At 36.9% G+C, this 19712-nt stretch overlaps 1 protein-coding gene across 4 annotated transcripts in view; it reads left to right on the plus strand.

Moving 5' to 3' along the window:
- Positions 1-2825: 2825 nt before the first annotated feature.
- Positions 2826-19712, plus strand: part of MIA2 (MIA SH3 domain ER export factor 2) — a 97136-nt gene continuing 80249 nt past the window's right edge. Inside the window, exons 1-4 of one of the 4 annotated variants that reach the window (XM_061394982.1) lie at positions 2826-3218; positions 4924-5057; positions 7897-7983; positions 11605-12835. In XM_061394982.1, the coding sequence (XP_061250966.1) occupies positions 3104-3218; positions 4924-5057; positions 7897-7983; positions 11605-12835 (1567 nt within the window). In that variant the 5' untranslated portion in view covers positions 2826-3103. The remainder of the gene's footprint in view (positions 3219-4923; positions 5058-7896; positions 7984-11604; positions 12836-19712) is intronic. The other 3 variants (XM_061394983.1, XM_061394979.1, XM_061394980.1) reach the window with 3 other exon arrangements.

A 19712-nucleotide genomic window follows, 5' to 3' on the forward strand; every position in this document is an offset into this window, starting at 1 on the left:
CCACATAGTATCAGAAATAACTTCACCAAGCAGTAGAAGTGCGGCATTCATGATTATGTCTGTATATTCTCATGGGAAGGTCTGCTTTGCCATATTACCTCTAAGATACTGAACATTCGTGGCTTTGAGGATTGATTCTTTAGCTCAGTGCAGTAGTTACTCTTTCATCCTGTGTGGTTTCTGAAGAAAGCTATTGTTGTTCAGTCACTAAGTTGTGTCTGATCACTTGAATGTAAACCCTATGGACTACAGCACACCAGGCTCCCCTGTCTTCCACATCTCCCAGAAGTTATTCAAATTCATGTCCATTGACTGAGTGATACTATCTAACCATCTCATCCTCTGCAGCCCCCTTCTCCTGCCCTCAATCTTTTCTAGCATCAGGGTCTCTTCCATGAGTCAGCTCTTTGCACCTGGTGGCCAAAGTATTGGAGCTTCAGAATCAGTCCTTCCAATGAATATTCAGGGTTGATTTCCTTTAGGATTGACTGGTTTGACTTCCTTGCAGTCCAAGGGACTCTCAAGTGTCTTCTCCAACACCACAATTCAAAAGAATCAATTCTTTGGTATTCAGCAATTTTTAATGATCCAATTCTTATATCTGTGCATGAGTACTGGAAAAACCATAGCTTTGACTATACAGACCTTTGTTGGCAAACTGATTCCAATACTGATTTGAAAGAAAGCCTTCCAAAGGCCTATCTTTTGGAAGATAGGCTTTCCAAATCAGTTTTCCTGACTTGTACTATGAAATCCTCCTCAGAAGCAGTATTATATTTTAATATTGACAAAACACTTGAGCTGCAAAATGCATCAGCCATTATATAATGTCTGGCTAAGTTAATAGACTATTTTTGTAGTGAAAATTGATACTTCAGTTTCTTTAAATGTTCTCATCCTTTTCATATACCACCTCTTCATCTGGATCCGTTAGTGACATTATGCTACCACATTTTCAGATTTCTTGTTAAAATATATTTGAATAATGGTTTGAACATACAATGAGATCATTTGAGTGCATTAAGTAGTAAGAAAGTGGGAGCATTTCTAGCAAGAGCAAATCTCTGCAAGGTGGTATCTTAGGCAAGGATTTTTCTCTTGTTTTTCTGGACTCAAATGAATAGACAAATTTCTCTGGGTTCATCTGTCTCATAATGCAGAGCACAATTAAATTAGCTAGTTAAGAATTTAGCTTTAACATTTTTAATACTGAATACAGAAAAGGATGAAGTACATTAATTATTGAACATTCTTGATTTGATACTATAGACTATGTAAGTAATTCAGTGCTAAAATTTGAAGCTGAAGATCTTTAATATCTTTGACATAGTTTACAGATTTGCAAAAGTATTCAAGAAACAAACCTACACCTTTTTGAGTGTGCACATGTACAGCTATGCAGTGCTGTACTGCATAGTTCTAATTGTAAACCAAAGGATCCTTAAACTCATGTTCTGTCAGATTCTTTCTAAACAGGCAAAAATCTTTGATCTCAGAGAACAGGGTTCCTACCAATTATTGGTTCTGGAAAACAAATAGAGAACACACATCTTTTTTTTTAGGACTTTGAATGTAACAGACTTTCACTTTAGCTTGCTCAGGCACTAGAGGGGAGTGTGGCGTCATACAAGTGCAGCAAGCGCTGCATTCTGCAAAGTGCGTATATGCTGGCATGCCCAGACACTGGGAAAAGGTACAGCAAAGAAGGACTAAGAAGAATATTTCCCTAAGATTGAAATAGGACAAACTTAGTTTGCAAAAGTCTACTTTGACCTAGTGTTAAACACAAAAATTCCCAATATAGGGATTTGATCTCCTTTAAGGGACAATATCATTCAATTTGGAGAAAGAAGTGGCCACCTACTCCAGTATTTGTACCTGGGAAATGCCATGGACAGAGGAGCGTGGAAGGCTACACTCCATGGGGTTGCAAAGAGAGTCAGATGTGACTTAGCGACTAAACAAGTCATTCAAATAATTTAATTTACAAAACCTTACTGTTATTTAAAAATGACATATGCTTGCTTATTTTTAAGAAGAAAGTCAAACAATATAGAAAAGTACAAAGAGGAAGTGAAAACAACTGGAACTCAAAACGATATATTCCCACCATGTGGGAGAGGAGTCTTTCAGACATCTCTCTCATTCACCCTCTACATACGGAAATATGCATATGATTTGAAATACATGAAATGACACTGTATGTATGTATTGTATGAAACTGTGCCTTCTGTTTCTGGAATGGTATTGTCGCAGATGAAGTAGACACCTTTCTGTGGTTGTGAGAAGGACGAGTCATGGGACCTAGGTTTAAATTTCTTCTCCATGCACTATGTGACGTTGGGCAAGCGAGTTAACCCATCTCCATGTACCTCAATTTCCTCATAATGCAAAAATAGGGATGATAATATTACCTACTTAGACAGTTGATGTGAAAGTAAAATCAGATCATGTAATTGTTTGAGATAGTACCTGGATCGTAATAAGTACTGAACACATTTTAACTGTCTTAATACAAGTTTCAACTTCAGAGTAACATAGAAAGTTGTTACAATATGAAAGTGGGATATTTTTTCAAATAACTTTCATCATGATAATCCTGAACCATGCTTTTAATATAAATTATTATTGCTTCTACGTTTAACTATATCTTTCTTGACGCTGGTATTTACATGCAGCAAATACTATATACTTATTGACTGATCTACTCGAAGACTTTAACAGAAGGAGATGAACTACCTTTTGTGGAGGCCATTTAAAAATTGTTTTGTGGAACACAAGGTGCCTTTAAGCAGGAGAGTTTTCCATGGGCCGGCTTTGTAAGACATGACTCCAGCTAAAAATCCCTGTTAATTATTAAACCCTTATGTATAATCTGGATACCTGACACTGCAGATACTGAAGATTGAGAACAGAGAGTGTTTGTCTCTCAAGCCTAAACACGGATAGAAAAAAGTAGTTATGGGGTAGAAGGGGTTGAAAAACCTCAAACCTTTCCCTCTTACATTTAGAAAATAGGCTGGGTTATCTCCTGTTTTGGCTGGCATAACTACTGCCTAAACAATCAGTTTAAACCTTGTTTGGGATTCCTGCTTATTTTAGCATGGCGGATCTTAAAATTCACAGGATCTTCCTTTTGGTTATTTCTCTGACAAAGTGTTTGGAGAGCACAAAACTGCTGGCAGACTTTAAAAAATGTGGTGACTTGGAATGTGAAGGTAAGTTGCTTTTCTTTTTTTCCTCTTAAACTAAGGCTCTGAAATGATATAAAAATGTTATTTTGGGCATGTATGATAAAAAAATGAACATCAATATCATTGGGAAATATTTGTAGTTATACGGTATAGTCCATTATAAAAAGGACATGCTAGAAGCAAAACATTTTGTGATAGTTTTTAATGTAAATATAAAGGAGTAAGGATAACCTTATATATAAATATATCAGAAATTATAAGGATATTAATCCGGCTTTCAAAAACAAATTAGCACTTTTACTACTTTTTAAGATAAATGTAAATGATTTATATTAAAAAAATCAGGCCATTTGATAGCTATTTTTATGAAGCTCTTACATTTTTTAGTTTCTGTTTCACAATCAGAAGTTTCTGACTCTCATGAGTTTTCTAAGACTTTTTATTTCATACTATCATGATTTATTGTCCAAAACTTTAACAAACATTAATCATTTTTGCATAATTTATTATGTAAAAATACTGAAATGAGTTTTAGGAGTTGAAAATTTTATTTATGTCTTTGAATATTAAGCTTTCTTCTACAATGATATATTAATTTTCATTTTGTTCTTTAAGAACTTATTTTCTGAAATTGGCATTATGGTACAAAATGAATAGCATCTTTCATCCCAATATATTATAATTGCTTTAAACCTTCTATCCCTCCAGTATGTGAGAATTATTTCTAATTTGCAACATGGAAATTAAAAATGCAAAATATTATTAGTATTAACATAAATAATTTAAAAGTAAATTTTTATGTGTAAACATTTTCTTTAGTAATTTGGATAAATTTAGTATAGAGAGAATGTTTACTAGATGATAATAATATTATTATATAAGCATTATATAATTATATTATTATCTAATTATATAATAATAAAACAATTTTTATTTCCTTTTTTACGACTTCATTTTAGTTGCCTTAGGGTTAGGCACATATCATGTAAACAGAACATTCACATTTATAGTAATTGATAAAAGTTATTTTAATTTTAATTGCACAACTTAAAATGTTTTACATATGTCAGTATAATTATAATAGTTAATATGTATATTACTTTACATGTTGAAAAAATCTAGCATATGTGGATATAATCGTTCATAGTTACTAAGGGTCTGTTATGTGCTGGGTCTGGAAGATCAGGGGTGTGTATCTAAGCAGAATAAAATAAAATGTAAGATAAGTTTCTATTCAGCGATTTTCATTCTAGTAAATGATGATAAGACAGGTCAATATGAAATAGTAAATAGGGATACAACATAAGAATAATAGGTAATTTTGAAATTCAGAGAAGGGGCAGAGTAGGCTGGACCAATTAGGGATATCTCATATAAGAAGTAAGATATGAGTTGTCCATTAAGAGAGACTGATGGATTTCTAGAAAGGTTTAGGGAAAAACAGAAAGAAGAGCTTAGAATATAGAAGGCGGATGTTGCAGTGAAAAGAAAGTCAGTTCAGATCTGGCTCCACTATTTATCAGGTGTGTGACCATCTCTTTGAGACTTAATTAAAGGCTCATTTGTTAGTCTAAGATGAGATTATTTCCCTCATAGGCTGTTTTGAGAATTTCATAATAACAATGATAAAAGGTATGAAAGAGCTTATCATGATGCCTAGAATATAGTAGGTGCCAGGAAGAAAACTATCTATCTTTTCCTTCCCTTCTCTACTTTGTGTGTTACATAGCTTTAATAAGCAGAGTCTTCGCCATAAGAGATTACAGAGGACCTGACTGTCGATACCTGAACTTCACTAAGGGAGAAGAGATATCGGTTTATGTTAAACTCTCAGGAAAAAGGGAAGACTTGTGGGCAGGAAGTGTAAGTATCTAACTTTATAAATTGAATACAGAATAAATGACCAGCTTGCACGAAGAAGCCTGCTTTTCATCTCTAAAAGAACTTTAACATTTCAAAGTACTATATATATATATATATGCTATGCTATGCTATGCTAAGTCACTTCAGTCGTGTCCGACTCTGTGCGACCCCATAGACAGCAGCCCACCAGGCTCCCGTGTCCCTGGGATTCTCCAGGCAAGAACACTGGAGTGGGTTGCCATTTCCTTCTCCAGTGCATGAAAGTGAAAAGTGAAAGTGAAGTCGCTCAGTCGTGTCTGACCCTAAGTGACCCCATGGATTGCAGCCCTCCAGGCTCCTCCATCCATGGGATTTTCCAGGCAAGAGTACTGGAGTGGGGTGCCATTGCCTTCTCCGATATATATATATATATACACACATAAATATATGTAAAACCTTTATATATATATAGGTTTATATATATATATATATATAAAACCTTTGACATATTTAAACAAATGGACATGTTCACTCTTGGTTCCAGAATTTCTATAAAAGTAGCTTTGAGGAAGTCAGTCTGATTGGGCTGAAGGCTTAAGAGTGCCTTGAAGTTATTTTACATAGCATGCATAGTTTTTGAACTTAACTTTTATATTTGTTTGGAGAGACCTTAGAGGTACTGATGGAGATACCGGGTGACTAGGTAAGCCAAGCCATCCTTTGTTGCTACCAACGGCCAAGTTTAAGAGAGACTGGGAAGTTTTAGTTAATCAGATTAAAAGACATGTCTTGGGACTTCCCTGGCAGTCCAGTGGTTAGAGCTGCATGCTATCACCTTTCACTGCCAAGGGTGCAGTTCCATTTCCTAACTGGGAAGACTGAGATCTCAGTTGGCCAAAAAAATAAAAAAGACATGTCTTTCTGAGCAAATAAAGGACTTAGTTGCTATTGAAGAGGTCCTCTGAAAGATTAGTAGCCTAAGGAAATGAGGTATATGAATTTTTCATGGAAAAAAAGAATAACTGAGACACTTTTATTTGGCCCAAAGTCCTATTACACTGAAATTCCTAGATGCCTGAATCATCTTTCTGAATATATAACATAGACAAATTAATGATTAATATTTTCAGTTGAAAATAGATTGGTATCTTAGATTATATCATTATGTTTTAGAATGAAAACATACCATGACATATGATTTTATTCCCAAGCTGAGCAAGCATGACCAACCTGATACATACATCATTTCCATATAGCATATGCATAAGAGCTCTTCCTTGTATAGCATCTACACGGGAAGCCTCTGATCTTTATTTGAAGGAGCAGATTCTACATGGGTCAATCCTGCTTCTTAGCATTAGAGGCTATATGACTGAACCTCAGACATTGTCGACCAGAATTGTTTACCTGGACTTTGCAGCTCCCAAGACTGCTTACTGCTTATGGTTCTTTAAACACATTATTTCTCTGCCTTGAATGCACTGGAGGTATCTAATGCAACTATAAGAAAAATTAAACGTAGGTATCATAAGAAGAAAGCATTCTTTCTTGTCTACTATGTGTGAAAATGATAGTCTCGCACAAAGCAACACGTAATGTGTGGAGCCAGGGTGAAGTTTCGAGCACACTTAGTTTTGTGCTTTAGGTGTCTAGTCCAGGCAGATAGCCATTTTAGAAGCCACACTGTGGGCTTCCCTGGTGTCTCAGTGGGAAAGAATCCACCTGCCAGTGCAGGAGACATGGGTTTGATCTCTGATCTGGGAAGACCCCACATGCTGCCAAGCAACTGAGACCGTGGACCAGTTATTTGAACCCACACTCTAGAGCCTAGGAGTCACAACTACCGAAGCCCATGTGCCCTAGAGCCCATGCTCTGCAACGAGAGAAGCCACTGCGATGAGAAGCCTGCACACCACAACTAGAGAACAGGCCCTGCTCGCTGCAACTAGAGAAAAGCCTGCATAGCAACAAAGACATAGCACAGCCAAAAATAAGTAAATAAATAAAATTAAAAGAATCTACACTGTGTGATTAAGACCCTGGGGTTTCGTTGCCGAGGGCCTGGGTTCAATCCCTGGTCAAAGAACTAAGATCCTGCAAACCAGGTTTTGCAACCATAGAAAAGAAGCCACATTGTGCAGTTCGCTTTGTCAGTTTTCAAATAGTTGCAGCAACTGAAGAGCTGGAAAAATCAGAATTGAGGTATAATGGTGCTAAATCAAAGGGCCAAAAGAAATACACTCTTTAAACTTGGACAGGGGTAGGAAATGGGCTGAGAGTGGCCGTGTGAAGCCTTCACTCTTGGGGGACATCTTGAAGGCACTTAAACAAGATTGAGAGGATCTCTGTCACCAAGGTACAGAAGTTGAATGGAACCCAATTCCCTCTGGAGGACTTGTGGATGTTTACTATCTTGATGAATCCATCTTTGCTCTTCAGAGTTTAAACATCTTATTTTGACATCCTGAAAATGCTGAATATGTCACAGCTCCATCTAGCTTGGCTACTGTCACCATTCCCTTATTTTTTGATATTCCAGGTTTATTAGTATAAATCTGTGGTCCACTAGGCAAGAAAGGTCATTAAGAACAGAAAGAGGAAGAAAATGAGTGGTTTTCCCTCTGAAATCTGAAAAAGTGCCATTTTATAGCTTGCCCCTTTGTCCCCTCAAATTAACCCTGTTCTGTTGAGTAGCAAATGAAATATGATTTCATTGGACTTTCTTTTAGATAGTAAATGAAAACCAATTAATATTTGTGATTTGAAATACATGAAAGTCAAGGACATGGAACAAAATTAGGCTCAATAGCTATTGCTTTGATCACTCTTACTTGCTAATATTTATTCTTCATTTTGATAGAAAGGAAAGGACTTTGGATATTTTCCCAGAGATGCAGTCCAGATTGAAGAAGTATTCATATCTGAGGAAGTTCAAATACCAACAAAAGTGAGTAAACAGATTTTGGTTGTTAATTGAACTGATTTATTTTTTAAAGTAAATTTATATATTTTTTCTCTAACAAAAGAAATAATTGTAAACACCCAAGAATTCTCTTTTCCAATTACCAGTTTTCCTTTTCTTCTTTCTCCTTTTAATGAATGTATTCTTTATTTATTTTTAAATTAATTGATATTGGAGTATAGTTATTCTCTGTGTGTGGGTGTGTGTGGGTGTGTGTTAGTCATTCATTCATGTCTGACTCTTTGTGACCCCTTTGGACAGTAGCCCACCAGGATCCTCTGTCCATGATATTCTCAAGGCAAGAATATTGGATGGGGTTGCCATTCCCTTAACGGTTATTAGTTGAATTTAAAATTTCTTGATTAACACAGTTTTCTGTGGTGTAAGTGCCTATTAGTTATACATCTTATATAGTGGATACATAAAATAGTCTTAAATGGAGAAGGAAATGGCAACCCACTCCAGTATTCTTGCCTAGAGAATCCTGTGGACAGAGGAGCCTGGTGGGCTGCTGTCCATGGGGTCGCATAGAGTTGGACACAACAGAAGCAACTTAGCATGCATGCCTTAGAGAAGGAAATGGCAACCCATTCCAGTATTCTTGCGTGGAGAATCCCAGGGATGGAGGAGCCTGGGCTGCTGTCTATGGGGTTGCACAGAGTCAGACACGACTGAAGCGACTTAGCTGTAGCAGCATCAGTGCCACAAAGTGAAATATAGATCACTAACTACAAACCACCAAAGAGTTCCATTTCCACTTAAACCAAGATCATACACTTTATGTCTGAACTTTTTTTATTTTTTGTCTTCATTCATATCTTGGTAGTTTTCCCTGGTTTCCAATAAAGTTTTTCTATGAGGGGTATTATATAAAAAAAAATAGTCTTAAGAACTAACACTAGGAATAGTTTGAGTATGTGAATAATATCAGGTAAAACAGGGTTAACGACAAAGATTTTGCTTACTGAAAAATTAGCAGGCAGTAGAATACAGTGGTTTAGAGCATCAGTTCTGGAGATGGGCTGGGTTCAAAGCCTGACTTAGCCACTTAGTTGTCATGTGATCTTTGTGCCTTTTTTCTCATTTGTAAAATGAGGATGATGATTATAAACTTACCTCATGAATGTATTGAGGAAAAAAGAGCATATGAAAGCACATAAAACAGCATTTACTAAGTGCTATGTAAATCTTAGATATTATTACTAATGTTATTGTCCTCCTGAGACAGAGTTTATTTCCCATCATACTCTCTAGGTCTCCAATCTGTAAACCTCTTTTGCTGTTGGATTTTTAACTGAGTTTGATAATGCTGGGCTTGATAATGAGAAAGGGAATCAGAAGGTGACTTTTCAATACGTGAATTTGACTAGCACATTTAACTCAGATTCTGTGTCGATCTCTGGATCAGCAAGATCCTCTGGAGGAGAATATGGGCACCCACTCCACAATTCTTGCCTGGAAAATCCCGTGGACAGAGAAACCTGGCAGGCTATGGTCCATAGGATCACAAAGAGTCGGACACAACTGAAGCAACTTAGCACACACACACGCGCAGGTTAAGCCAGTTTACCTTAAATGAGGTCAGTGTGAAGTCAGTTCTGCCTGGTTAAGTAAACTGTCTATTATTTGGCTCTTTCCCAGCACAAATTCTGGGATTAACTGTCTATTCACTCTGTAACTATTGGTCCTGCCAGTTCTGTCTCCAAAATATATCTATCTGTCTTCTCTTCATTTTTACTCTCCCTATAGCTCTGACTCAAGGCATAATTACCTCCTGAGTAGAACCTGCAGTAGATTTCTAACTGGTCTTTTTACCTTTACTTTTGCCCTCTTCCAATTCATTCTCTAAACAGCCATGAATCTTAGTCATGAATCAGAATTCAAAAAATTAGATCTTGTCATTCACTTGGTTTAAAGCCTTTCAACAGCTTTGCGTTGCATCTGAAATCAAGCCCTGACTCCTTACCTGGCTCTGCATGATCTGTTCCTGCCCTCTGCTGACCCTGTCTTATGCCCTTCTTCTGCCCCCCACTATGCTCCTAGCCATGCTGGCCTATTGACTGTTCTTAGACCATGCCAAGCGCTTTCCGTGCCTAAAAACCCAAATAGGTCATTCTCTTTGTTTGGAGTGCTTTCCCTAAGTTCTTCATCTGGTTAGTTCCTCCTTATCCTTTTGTTGTTGTTTAGTCGTTAAGCTGTAGGTCGCAGCTTAAACATCAGTGCCTCAGAGAGCTCTTTCATGATGGTTCTAAAGGAATTATTTCTTCTCAACCACAGCTTCCTGTTTATTTCCTGCATAGCACTTATCACAGTCTATTATTTATTGTTTCTATCATTTACTATAGAATTTCAGTACTTGGCACAGAGCAGAGCACATAGTAGGCATATAGGAGGCCCAAATTCTTAGGTCAAGTCCCCTGGGAAATAGATGGACTTTTGCATCCAAGAAGTGCACTGGGGGTGGGTACTCTTAAGAATAGCACTTATAAGGAAACACCAGAAAAAGCAGGATTGGACAGACAGAGAAGTTGAACTATGATGCAGTTGCAGCAATGATTTCAGGTGATTCTATAAGGAACTTAGACGCTGGGATGGCCTTTCAGATTTGTTCTGAATAGAGGCAAGGGGTTGGGCCTTTTTATCCTTGCACAGCTGGCTCATCTAGGGTAGTATAACCTTGGGCTACATTAGGCTAGTATTTACTAGAGACAGTTGCTATTTCAAGTATTTGATTCATTTAATCTTTCACAACAGCCCTATAAGGTATTATTTTTCTTATTTTACAAATGAAGAGACTGAGGCATAGAAAGATCATCTAATTCACCCAAGGTCACAAAGCTAGTAAACAGCAGGATTAAGATTTCAATCCATAGTGTTTGGCTCCAGTGTCTATTAATCACCTACAGTGTTGCAGTGCCAAAATTATACTGTAAAAAATTGTAATTCTGAAGTTTATTTTTTGTAAAATTCTGAGTTTTATTCTCATTTTATAATGGTGATAACCAAAGAGCAGTGCATATCAGTGTCTCATACCTTCAGATAAAAAAAATAGCTTTTACCATTTTATTCTTGAAAATTTGGTTGTTCTGTGAGATGAGCAAGGGGATCCCTGCCTCCATTGGCTGTTTGCAATAACTCAATGAAAGAAGCCTAAGTGTTTTAGTGTAGCTTTTAACCAGGCCATCATGCTTTAGAGTCTGGTTTTTCTGAGCTGTGATCATGTTCTGTAAGTTCCACTCTGAAACCACGGCACAGCTCCATGTGTCCATTCAGTGTACCCTCACAAGGAGCAAGGTTTTGTGGCCATGTACGCCTTTTCATTAGAGTTACTTTGCAGAATATACTCAGTACTAGATTGCCTTTTCTTCTAAAGTTCTTCAACTATTTGATAACAAATCCTAATGCAAATGATATAAACCTAACTGAGGTTTATATCACTAACCCTGAAAAGTCAGTTATGATACAAGTGTTTGCAATTAGGAGTTTTTGCTCAGCTATTGAGCTAGTTGTGTGGCCTTGGGAAAATGACACTCATTTGGAATGATTTTGGACAAACAAGGAGTTTCAGTATATTAATGTTAATCATATATTTATTTTTCCTTTTAGGAATCTGACTTTTTCTGTCTTCTTGGAATAAGCTACATATTTGAAAATGAAGCTAGTGAGTTAAACAGTGATAATAGTGAAAATATGTATCCATATGAAGAAGATAATGACCCCAAATCTAGTGTATATGAAAGTGATTTTCAGATAGAACCTGGCTTTTATTCAACTTCTGAAAGTAGTTTGTTTGAAGACCGATTTCCAGCTTCAGAGGCTCCTGAAGATATCAGAAGTACTAGTGAATTAGAAGATTGGGAAGCAGAAACTGAAAGTATGGAACAGTATCTTATTCCAGAAGAGGATCATGTCCCACCATCTTCAGCTGTCCCTGAAGTGAAAGGATGGTTTGGATTTGGAGAGGACCAAGCTGAAGAAAAGCCTTTTGAATCAGTTACTGAACCTCAAGAAGAAAGCTCATTTCTAAGTAGACAAATAGCAGTGGAAGATGGGAATGACCCAGAGGAATTAAACAGTGGTGAGCCCCAAACAGAACATAAGCAAGAACTTGAATTAGAGTTTGATTCAGTGCCAAAGGAACAGTCTGAACTGTTAGTATCTGAGTTAGAGCACATTCTCAATCCTCAAGACACTGGTTGGTTTGGTGGTGGATTTACAAGTTATTTGGGTTTTGGAGGTGAGGATACAGAGCTTGAGTTATCATCCAAAGAAAGCAACCCACTGTTAGAAGATGTTCCTAGTTCCATATCCTCTGAGGAAGAACCCACTGTTCCGTGTACAGAAATATTAACAGAAAAGGAAGACGTAATCACTAATGAGAGCTCAATTCTCAAGCCAAGTTGGTTTGATTTTGGTTTTGCTATGCTAGGCTTCGCATATGCTAATGAAGATAAAATGATATCAGATGATGGAAAAAATGAAGAAGGAGGTGAGGAAGATAAACATAGGCATCCTTCAACAAGTGAATTTGACCCTGATAAGGAACAAGAAATAAAACTAATAAAAGTTACGGAAACTGAAAATCAAGTAGGCAAGGAAAGGGTCTTAGAGAAAACAGAGGATTCTGATACTGTACCATATTTTAAAAAGTTATTGTATAATTTTGACAACCGCTGGAGGTTCCAGAACACTCCAAAGGAAACGGAATTGACATTTCCCAAACAGACTCTGGATGAAAGTAATGTAGGTGAAAATGATGAAACAGAAGAATTTTCAGCTGAAAAGTACCCCACAGATAATATAGAAGATATGTTGAAAAGTGGTTACAGTCAGCCAGGTTAGTATAAAAATATCTATAATGTGATTTCTTTTTTAAACATAGGAAAAAGTGAAATTGCTAGTTGCTCAGTCGTGTCTGCTTTTTGAGGTGCCATGGACTGTAGCCCGCCAGGCTCCTCTGTCCATGAATTCTCCAGGCCAGAATATTGGAGTGGGTAGCCATTCTCTTCTTCAGGTTATCTGCCCAACCCAGGGGTCAAACCTGGGTCTCCCACATTATAGGCAGATTCTTTACAGTCTGAGCCTATTTTTAAAAGTACAAATCACATGAAAAATCCAGGAATCCTTGTTTTTCTAAATAAACAATAATCAGCAACAACCTTGTCAATCACCCTTTTATCAATATATCTGGTTTGCTCTGGGACTTAGTAGATCTTAAAGTAAAGTGAAAGTCAGCCAGTCATGTCCAGCTCTTTGTGACGCCATGGACTGGGGCCTGCCAGGCTCCTCTGTTCATGGAGCTCTCCAGGCAAGAATACTGGAGTCGGTTGCCATTCCATGCTCCAGGGGCTCTTCCCAACTCAGGGTTCAAACACAGGTCTCCCACATTGCAGGTGGGTTCTTTACTGTCTGAGCCACCAGGGAAGTGCTTAGTAGATCTTAATATCATAAAATCTCAAGGGACAAGGAATGATTGGATGTATATGGATATTTCAAGGAGATCTCTAGGTATTTTACAATAAGTTTTAATCAAACTTCTATATGTAGACAGGTTTAAAAATATATGTAGTGCTAAGGCTTTTTTTTTCCCTAAACAAAAGCAATTTCTGTTCCCTTTGTCCATCTCTACTTCCACCTCTCTCCCAAGGATAATAATTTCTTTTATTTTTTAGAGAATATTTCTTTTAGTATTTATCTATTTTCTAAGTAAAATATTTATATTGTTCTCCTTTGATTAACCTATTTTAGATAATGTCCATTGACTTTCTGTTCTGTTAGGTGATAATTTTTGCTTATTAGGTTATTTTAAAAACAACTTTCATTACTTTAAAATAGCCTTGGTTTCTAAATTATATTTTATTCTAGATCTATAGTTCCTCACCTCCCCACTAAGAAGATCTGTGATAACAAGGGTTTTCTTTAAGTGTACAAGGTAACATGGAAACTCAAGCAAAAACAATGTAAAACGTTTTCCACATTGTCCATCAAGTCTCTCAATTCTGGGAGCTCAACAGAAGGCAACAGAAGAGAGCAGAGTAGCAGAGGAGACTTCTAGGTGTACAGGCATCAGTAACACCTATGATTAAAAACACGTGGATTATATTTTAAGTAGAGTTATATAACATGACTTTCGCACATCTCCATTCTGTCTTTATGATGGACAGATTAGAAACTCAACAAATATTGGCCAATAATACAGAAATGATTGAACTTTAGAATGACATAAAAACTTTCACAAGAAGAGATCAATAATGTTGCAAACTCAGAAAGAAACACATTTCACTGGAGCTGGTTGATTTTCTTGAATTTCCAGAAGAACTATATGTTATTTCTTAATATTCTATAAAATGTGAGTTCTTTATTTGATCAACATCCTCTAACCAGAATATAGACTTTAGATTCTAAGTGAAGTGAAAGTATTATTCGCTCAGTCATGTCAGACTCTTTGAGACCCCATGGCCTGTAGCCGGCTAGGCTCTTCTGTTCATGGAATTCTCCAGGCAAGAATACTAGAGTGGGTAGCCATTCCCTTCTCTAGGGGATCTTCCTGACCCACGGATTGAACTTGGGTCTCCTGCATCGCAGGCAGATTCTTTACCATCTGGGCCACCTCTAACACTTTTCTAAATAAGAAAGGTGTAGATATGATGATTTTCATGACTGAAAACATTAGAGACCTAGATTTTCAAAGGCTGGAGGAAATTATTTTATTCTAAGCTTGTTAGATCCTAAAGAGATATTTGTGAAAAAGCAGATAAGAGTAACTGGAAAGAAGAGACTAAAACAAAGTAATATCAACCCAGAAATATAGATGTTTCAAAATATAGATATATAAAAATATTTTAGAGCTTATATATAGAAACTTCAGGGCATTCTGAATATCATTTTAGTAGAATTTATTTCATGTAGTGATGCTGGGAAAATAACTTGGTAAATAGTCAAGCAGTGCATTTATGCAATTATAACTAGTTTTGAAGGATTTTTATAAAAGTGCTAAGAAATTCTTTTAAGGTTCAGAAAAAAGATGCCTTACTCTACAAATATTTCAAAACATTTCACTATTAACTAAATGAAAACAAACTAAGGTCATGCAAAGTTTGCTATTTAAAAAGAGAATACTAAAGAAAGGATTCAGTTAATGCCACAGAGTCTATTTTCTGGATATTGGAGAAATAGCTAAAATAGCCAATATTTTCAGATAATTTCACTACCCCTTTTAGGGAATAACAAGTGAAAACTGGACTTATTTGTAAAGAATGCATAAGAAAAATGAATCGCTGATCTTGAATAAGTATTTGTGAAAAGTTGAGGCTTGAGATAACACATTTACAAAAAGCCAATATTGCTGATCTAAGAATTTACAAAATAAATTAATTAGATAAGTTATTTATATTAATAGCTATTTTACAAAAGGATTCCAACTGAGCTTATTTAAATAATGAATTTTCCAAGTACAGTTAAATATGAAAGAATATTATTTTATTTGAATTAAAACTTTATTAATTTATTAAAAATTATAAGAAAGGCATAACTATCTAATGTAAATCTTTTTTAAAAATTGAAGTACTTACAATATTTTAGGTATACAGCAAAGTGATTCAGTTGTATATATATATATAAAATATATATACATATAAGAACATATATGAATATACAGATAAGAATATATATTACTTTTCAGATTGTTTTCAATTATAGGTTATTATAAGATATTGAATATAGTTTCCTGTGCTATTATTAGGACCTTGTTGTTTATTTTATATACAGTAGTATATAAATGTTAATCCCAAATTCTTAATTTATCCCTCCCTTTCTTTCCTTTTGGTTAACTGTAAGTTTGTTTTCTGTCTGAGTCTATTTCTGTTTTGTAAATAAGTTCATTTGTATCACTTCCACATGTAAGTGATATCATATGATATTTGTCATTCACTATCTGACTTCATCTAGTATGATAATCTCTAGGTCTATCCAATGCTGCAAATAGCATTATTTCATTCTTTTTTATGGCCTATAGTCCATTGTATGTGAATACATACAATTTTCTTTTTCTGTTCATCTGTTGATAGACATTTAAATTGCTTCCATGTCTTGGCTATTGTAAATAATGCATGTATATTTTCAAATTATAGTTTTTTCCCAGTATATGGCCAGGTGTGGGGTTGTTGGATCCTATGGAAGTTCTATTTTTAATTTTTTAAGGGACCTCCATGCTGTTCTCCCTAGTGGCTGCACCAGTTTATGTTCCCACCAAAGTACAGAAGGCTTTCCTTTTATCCACACCCTTTTCAGTATTCATTGTTGACTTTTTGATGATGGCCAAAACTCCCCAGGTCAGTAGGTGCCCAGTATGCTACTGGAGATCAGTGGAGAAATAACTCCAGAAAGAATGAAGGGATGGAGCCAAAGCAAAAAGAGTACCCAGCCGTGGATGTGACTGGTGATAGAAGCCAGGTCCAATGCTGTAAAGAGCAATATTGCATAGGAACCTGGAATGTCAGGTCCATGAATCAATGCAAATTGGAAGTGGTCAAACAAGAGATGGCAAGAGTGAATGTCGACATTCTAGGAATCAGCGAACTGAAATGGACTGGAATGGGTGAATTTAACTCAGATGACCATTGTATCTACTACTGCGGGCAGGAATCCCTCAGAAGAAATGGAGTGGCCATCATGGTCAACAAAAGAGTCCAAAATGCAGTACTTGGATGCAATCTCAAAAACGACAGAATGATCTCTGTTCGTTTCCAAGGCAAACCATTCAGTATCACAGTAATCCAAGTCTATGCCCCAACCAGTAATGCTGAAGAAGCTGAAGTTGAACGGTTGTTTGAAGGCCTACAAGACCTTTTAGAACTAACACCCAAAAAAGATGTCCTTTTCATTATAGGGGACTGGAATGCAAAAGTAGGAAGTCAAGAAACACCTGGAGTAACAGGCAAATTTGGCCTTGGAATACGGAATGAAGCAGGGCAAAGACTAATAGAGTTTTGCCAATAAAATGCACTGATCATAACAAACACCCTCTTCCAACAACACAAGAGAAGACTCTATAGATGGACATCACCAGATGGTCAACACCGAAATCAGATTGATTATATTCTTTGCAGCCAAAGATGGAGAAACTCTATACAGTCAGCAAAAACAAGACCAGGAGCTGACTGTGGCTCAGACCATGAACTCCTTATTGCCAAATTCAGACTTAAATTGAAGAAAGTGGGGAAAACCACTAGACCATTCAGGTATGACCTAAATCAAATCCCTTATGATTATACAGTGGAAGTGAGAAATAGATTTAAGGGCCTAGATCTGATAGATAGAGTGCCTGATGAACTATGGAATGAGGTTCGTGACATTGTACAGGAGACAGGGATCAAGACCATTCCCATAGAAAAAAAATGCAAAAAAGCATAATGGCTGTCTGGGGAGGCCTTACAAATAGCTGTGAAAAGAAGAGAAGTGAAAAGCAAAGGAGAAAAGGAAAGATATAAACATCTGAGTGCAGAGTTCCAAAGAATACCAAGGAGAGATAAGAAAGCCTTCCTCAGTGATCAGTGCAAAGAAATAGAGGAAAACAACAGAATGGGAAAGACTAGAGATCTCTTCAAGAAAATTAAAGATATCAAAGGAACATTTCATGCAAAGATGCGCTCAATAAAGGACAGAAATGGTATGGACCTAATAGAAACAGAAGATATTAAGAAGAGGTGGCAAGAATACACAGAAGAACTGTACAAAAAAGATCTTCATGACCCAGATAATCACGGTGGTGTGATCACTGACCTAGAGCCAGACATCCTGGAATGTGAAGTCAAGTGGGCCTTAGAAAGCATCACTACGAACAAAGCTAGTGGAGGTGATGGAATTCCAATTGAGCTATTCCAAATCCTGAAAGATGATGCTGTAAAAGTGCTGCACTCAGTATGCCAGCAGGTTTGGAAAACTCAGCAGTGGCCACAGGACTGGAAAAGGTCAGTTTTCATTCCAATCCCAAAGAAAGGCAATGCCAAAGAATGCTCAAACTACTGCACAATTGCACTCATCTCACACACTAGTAAAGTAATGCTCAAAATTCTCCAAGCCAGGCTTCAGTAATATGTGAACCGTGAACTTCCTGATGTTCAAGCTGGTTTTAGAAAAGGCAGAGGAACCAAAGATCAAATTGCCAACATCCACTGGATCATGGAAAAAGCAAGAGAGTTCCAGAAAATCATCTATTTCTGCTTTATTGACTATGCCAAAGCCTTTGACTGTGTGGATCACAATAAACTGTGGAAAATTCTGAAAGACATGGGAATACCAGACCACCTGACTGCCTCTTGAGAAATTTGTATGCAGGTCAGGAAGCAACAGTTAGAACTGGACGTGGAACAACAGACTGGTTCCAAATAGGAAAAGGAGTTCGTCAAGGCTGTATATTGTCACTCTGTTTATTTAACTTATATGCAGAGTACATCATGAGAAACGCTGGACTGGAAGAAACACAAACTGGAATCAAGATTGCTGGGAGAAATATCAATAACCTCAGATATGCAGATGACACCACCCTTATGGCAGAAAGCGAAGAGGAACTAAAAAGCCTCTTGATGAAAGTGAAAGTGGAGAGTGGAAAAGTTGGCTTAAAGCTCAACATTCAGAAAATTAAGATCATGGCATCTGGTCCCACCACTTCATGGGAAATAGATGGGGAAACAGTGGAAACAGTGTCAGAGTTTATTTTTCTGGGCTCCAAAATCACTACAGATGGTGACTGCAGCCATGAAATTAAAAGACGCTTACTCCTTGGAAGGAAAGTGATGACCAACCTAGATAGCATGTTCAAAAGCAGAGACATTACTTTGCCAACAAAGGTCCGTCTAGTAAAGGCTATGGTTTTTCCTGTGGTCATGTATGGATGTGAGCGTTGGACTGTGAAGAAGGCTGAGTGCCGAAGAATTGATGCTTTTGAACTGTGGTGTTGGAGAAGACTCTTGAGAGTCCCTTGGACTGCAAGGAGATCCAACCAGTCCATTCTGAAGGAGATCAGCCCTGGGATTTCTTTGGAAGGAATGATGCTGAAACTGAAACTCCAGTAGTTTGGCCACTTCATGCGAAGAGTTGACTCATTGGAAAAGACTCTGATGCTTGGAGCGATTGAGGGCAGGAGGAGAAGGAGACAACAGAAGATGAGATGGCTGGATGGCATCACTGACTCAATGGACGTGAGTCTGAGTGAACTCTGGGAGTTGGTGATGGACAGGGAGGCCTGGCGTGCTGTGATTCATGGGATTGCAAAGTGTTGGACACGACTGAGCGACTGATCTGATCTGATTCTGGCTGGTGTGATACTTCACTGTAGGTTTGATTTACATTTCTCTAATAATTAGAGATGTGCTTCTTCTTAGCCATCTGGATGTCTTCTTTGAAGAAATATCTATTTAGGTCTTCCACTCATTTTTGATTGAGTTGTTTGCTTTTTTGATATTGACCTGTATGAGCTGTTTGTATATTTTGGAAATCAATCCCTTGTCCTTCGCAACCTTTGCAAATATTTTCTCCCACTTCCTAGGTTGTCTTTTTGTTTTGTTTATGGTTTCTTTTGCTGTGCAAAGATTTTTAGTTTAACTAGGTCCCATTTATTTTTGGTTTTGTTTTCTTTACTCTAGGAGACAGATTCCCCAATATATTGCTGTGATTTATATCAAAAAGTTTTCTACCATTGTTTTCCTCTAGGAATT

Source organism: Bos javanicus, chromosome 21 (assembly GCF_032452875.1).
Source record: "Bos javanicus breed banteng chromosome 21, ARS-OSU_banteng_1.0, whole genome shotgun sequence".
Classification (NCBI taxonomy): domain Eukaryota; kingdom Metazoa; phylum Chordata; class Mammalia; order Artiodactyla; family Bovidae; genus Bos; species Bos javanicus.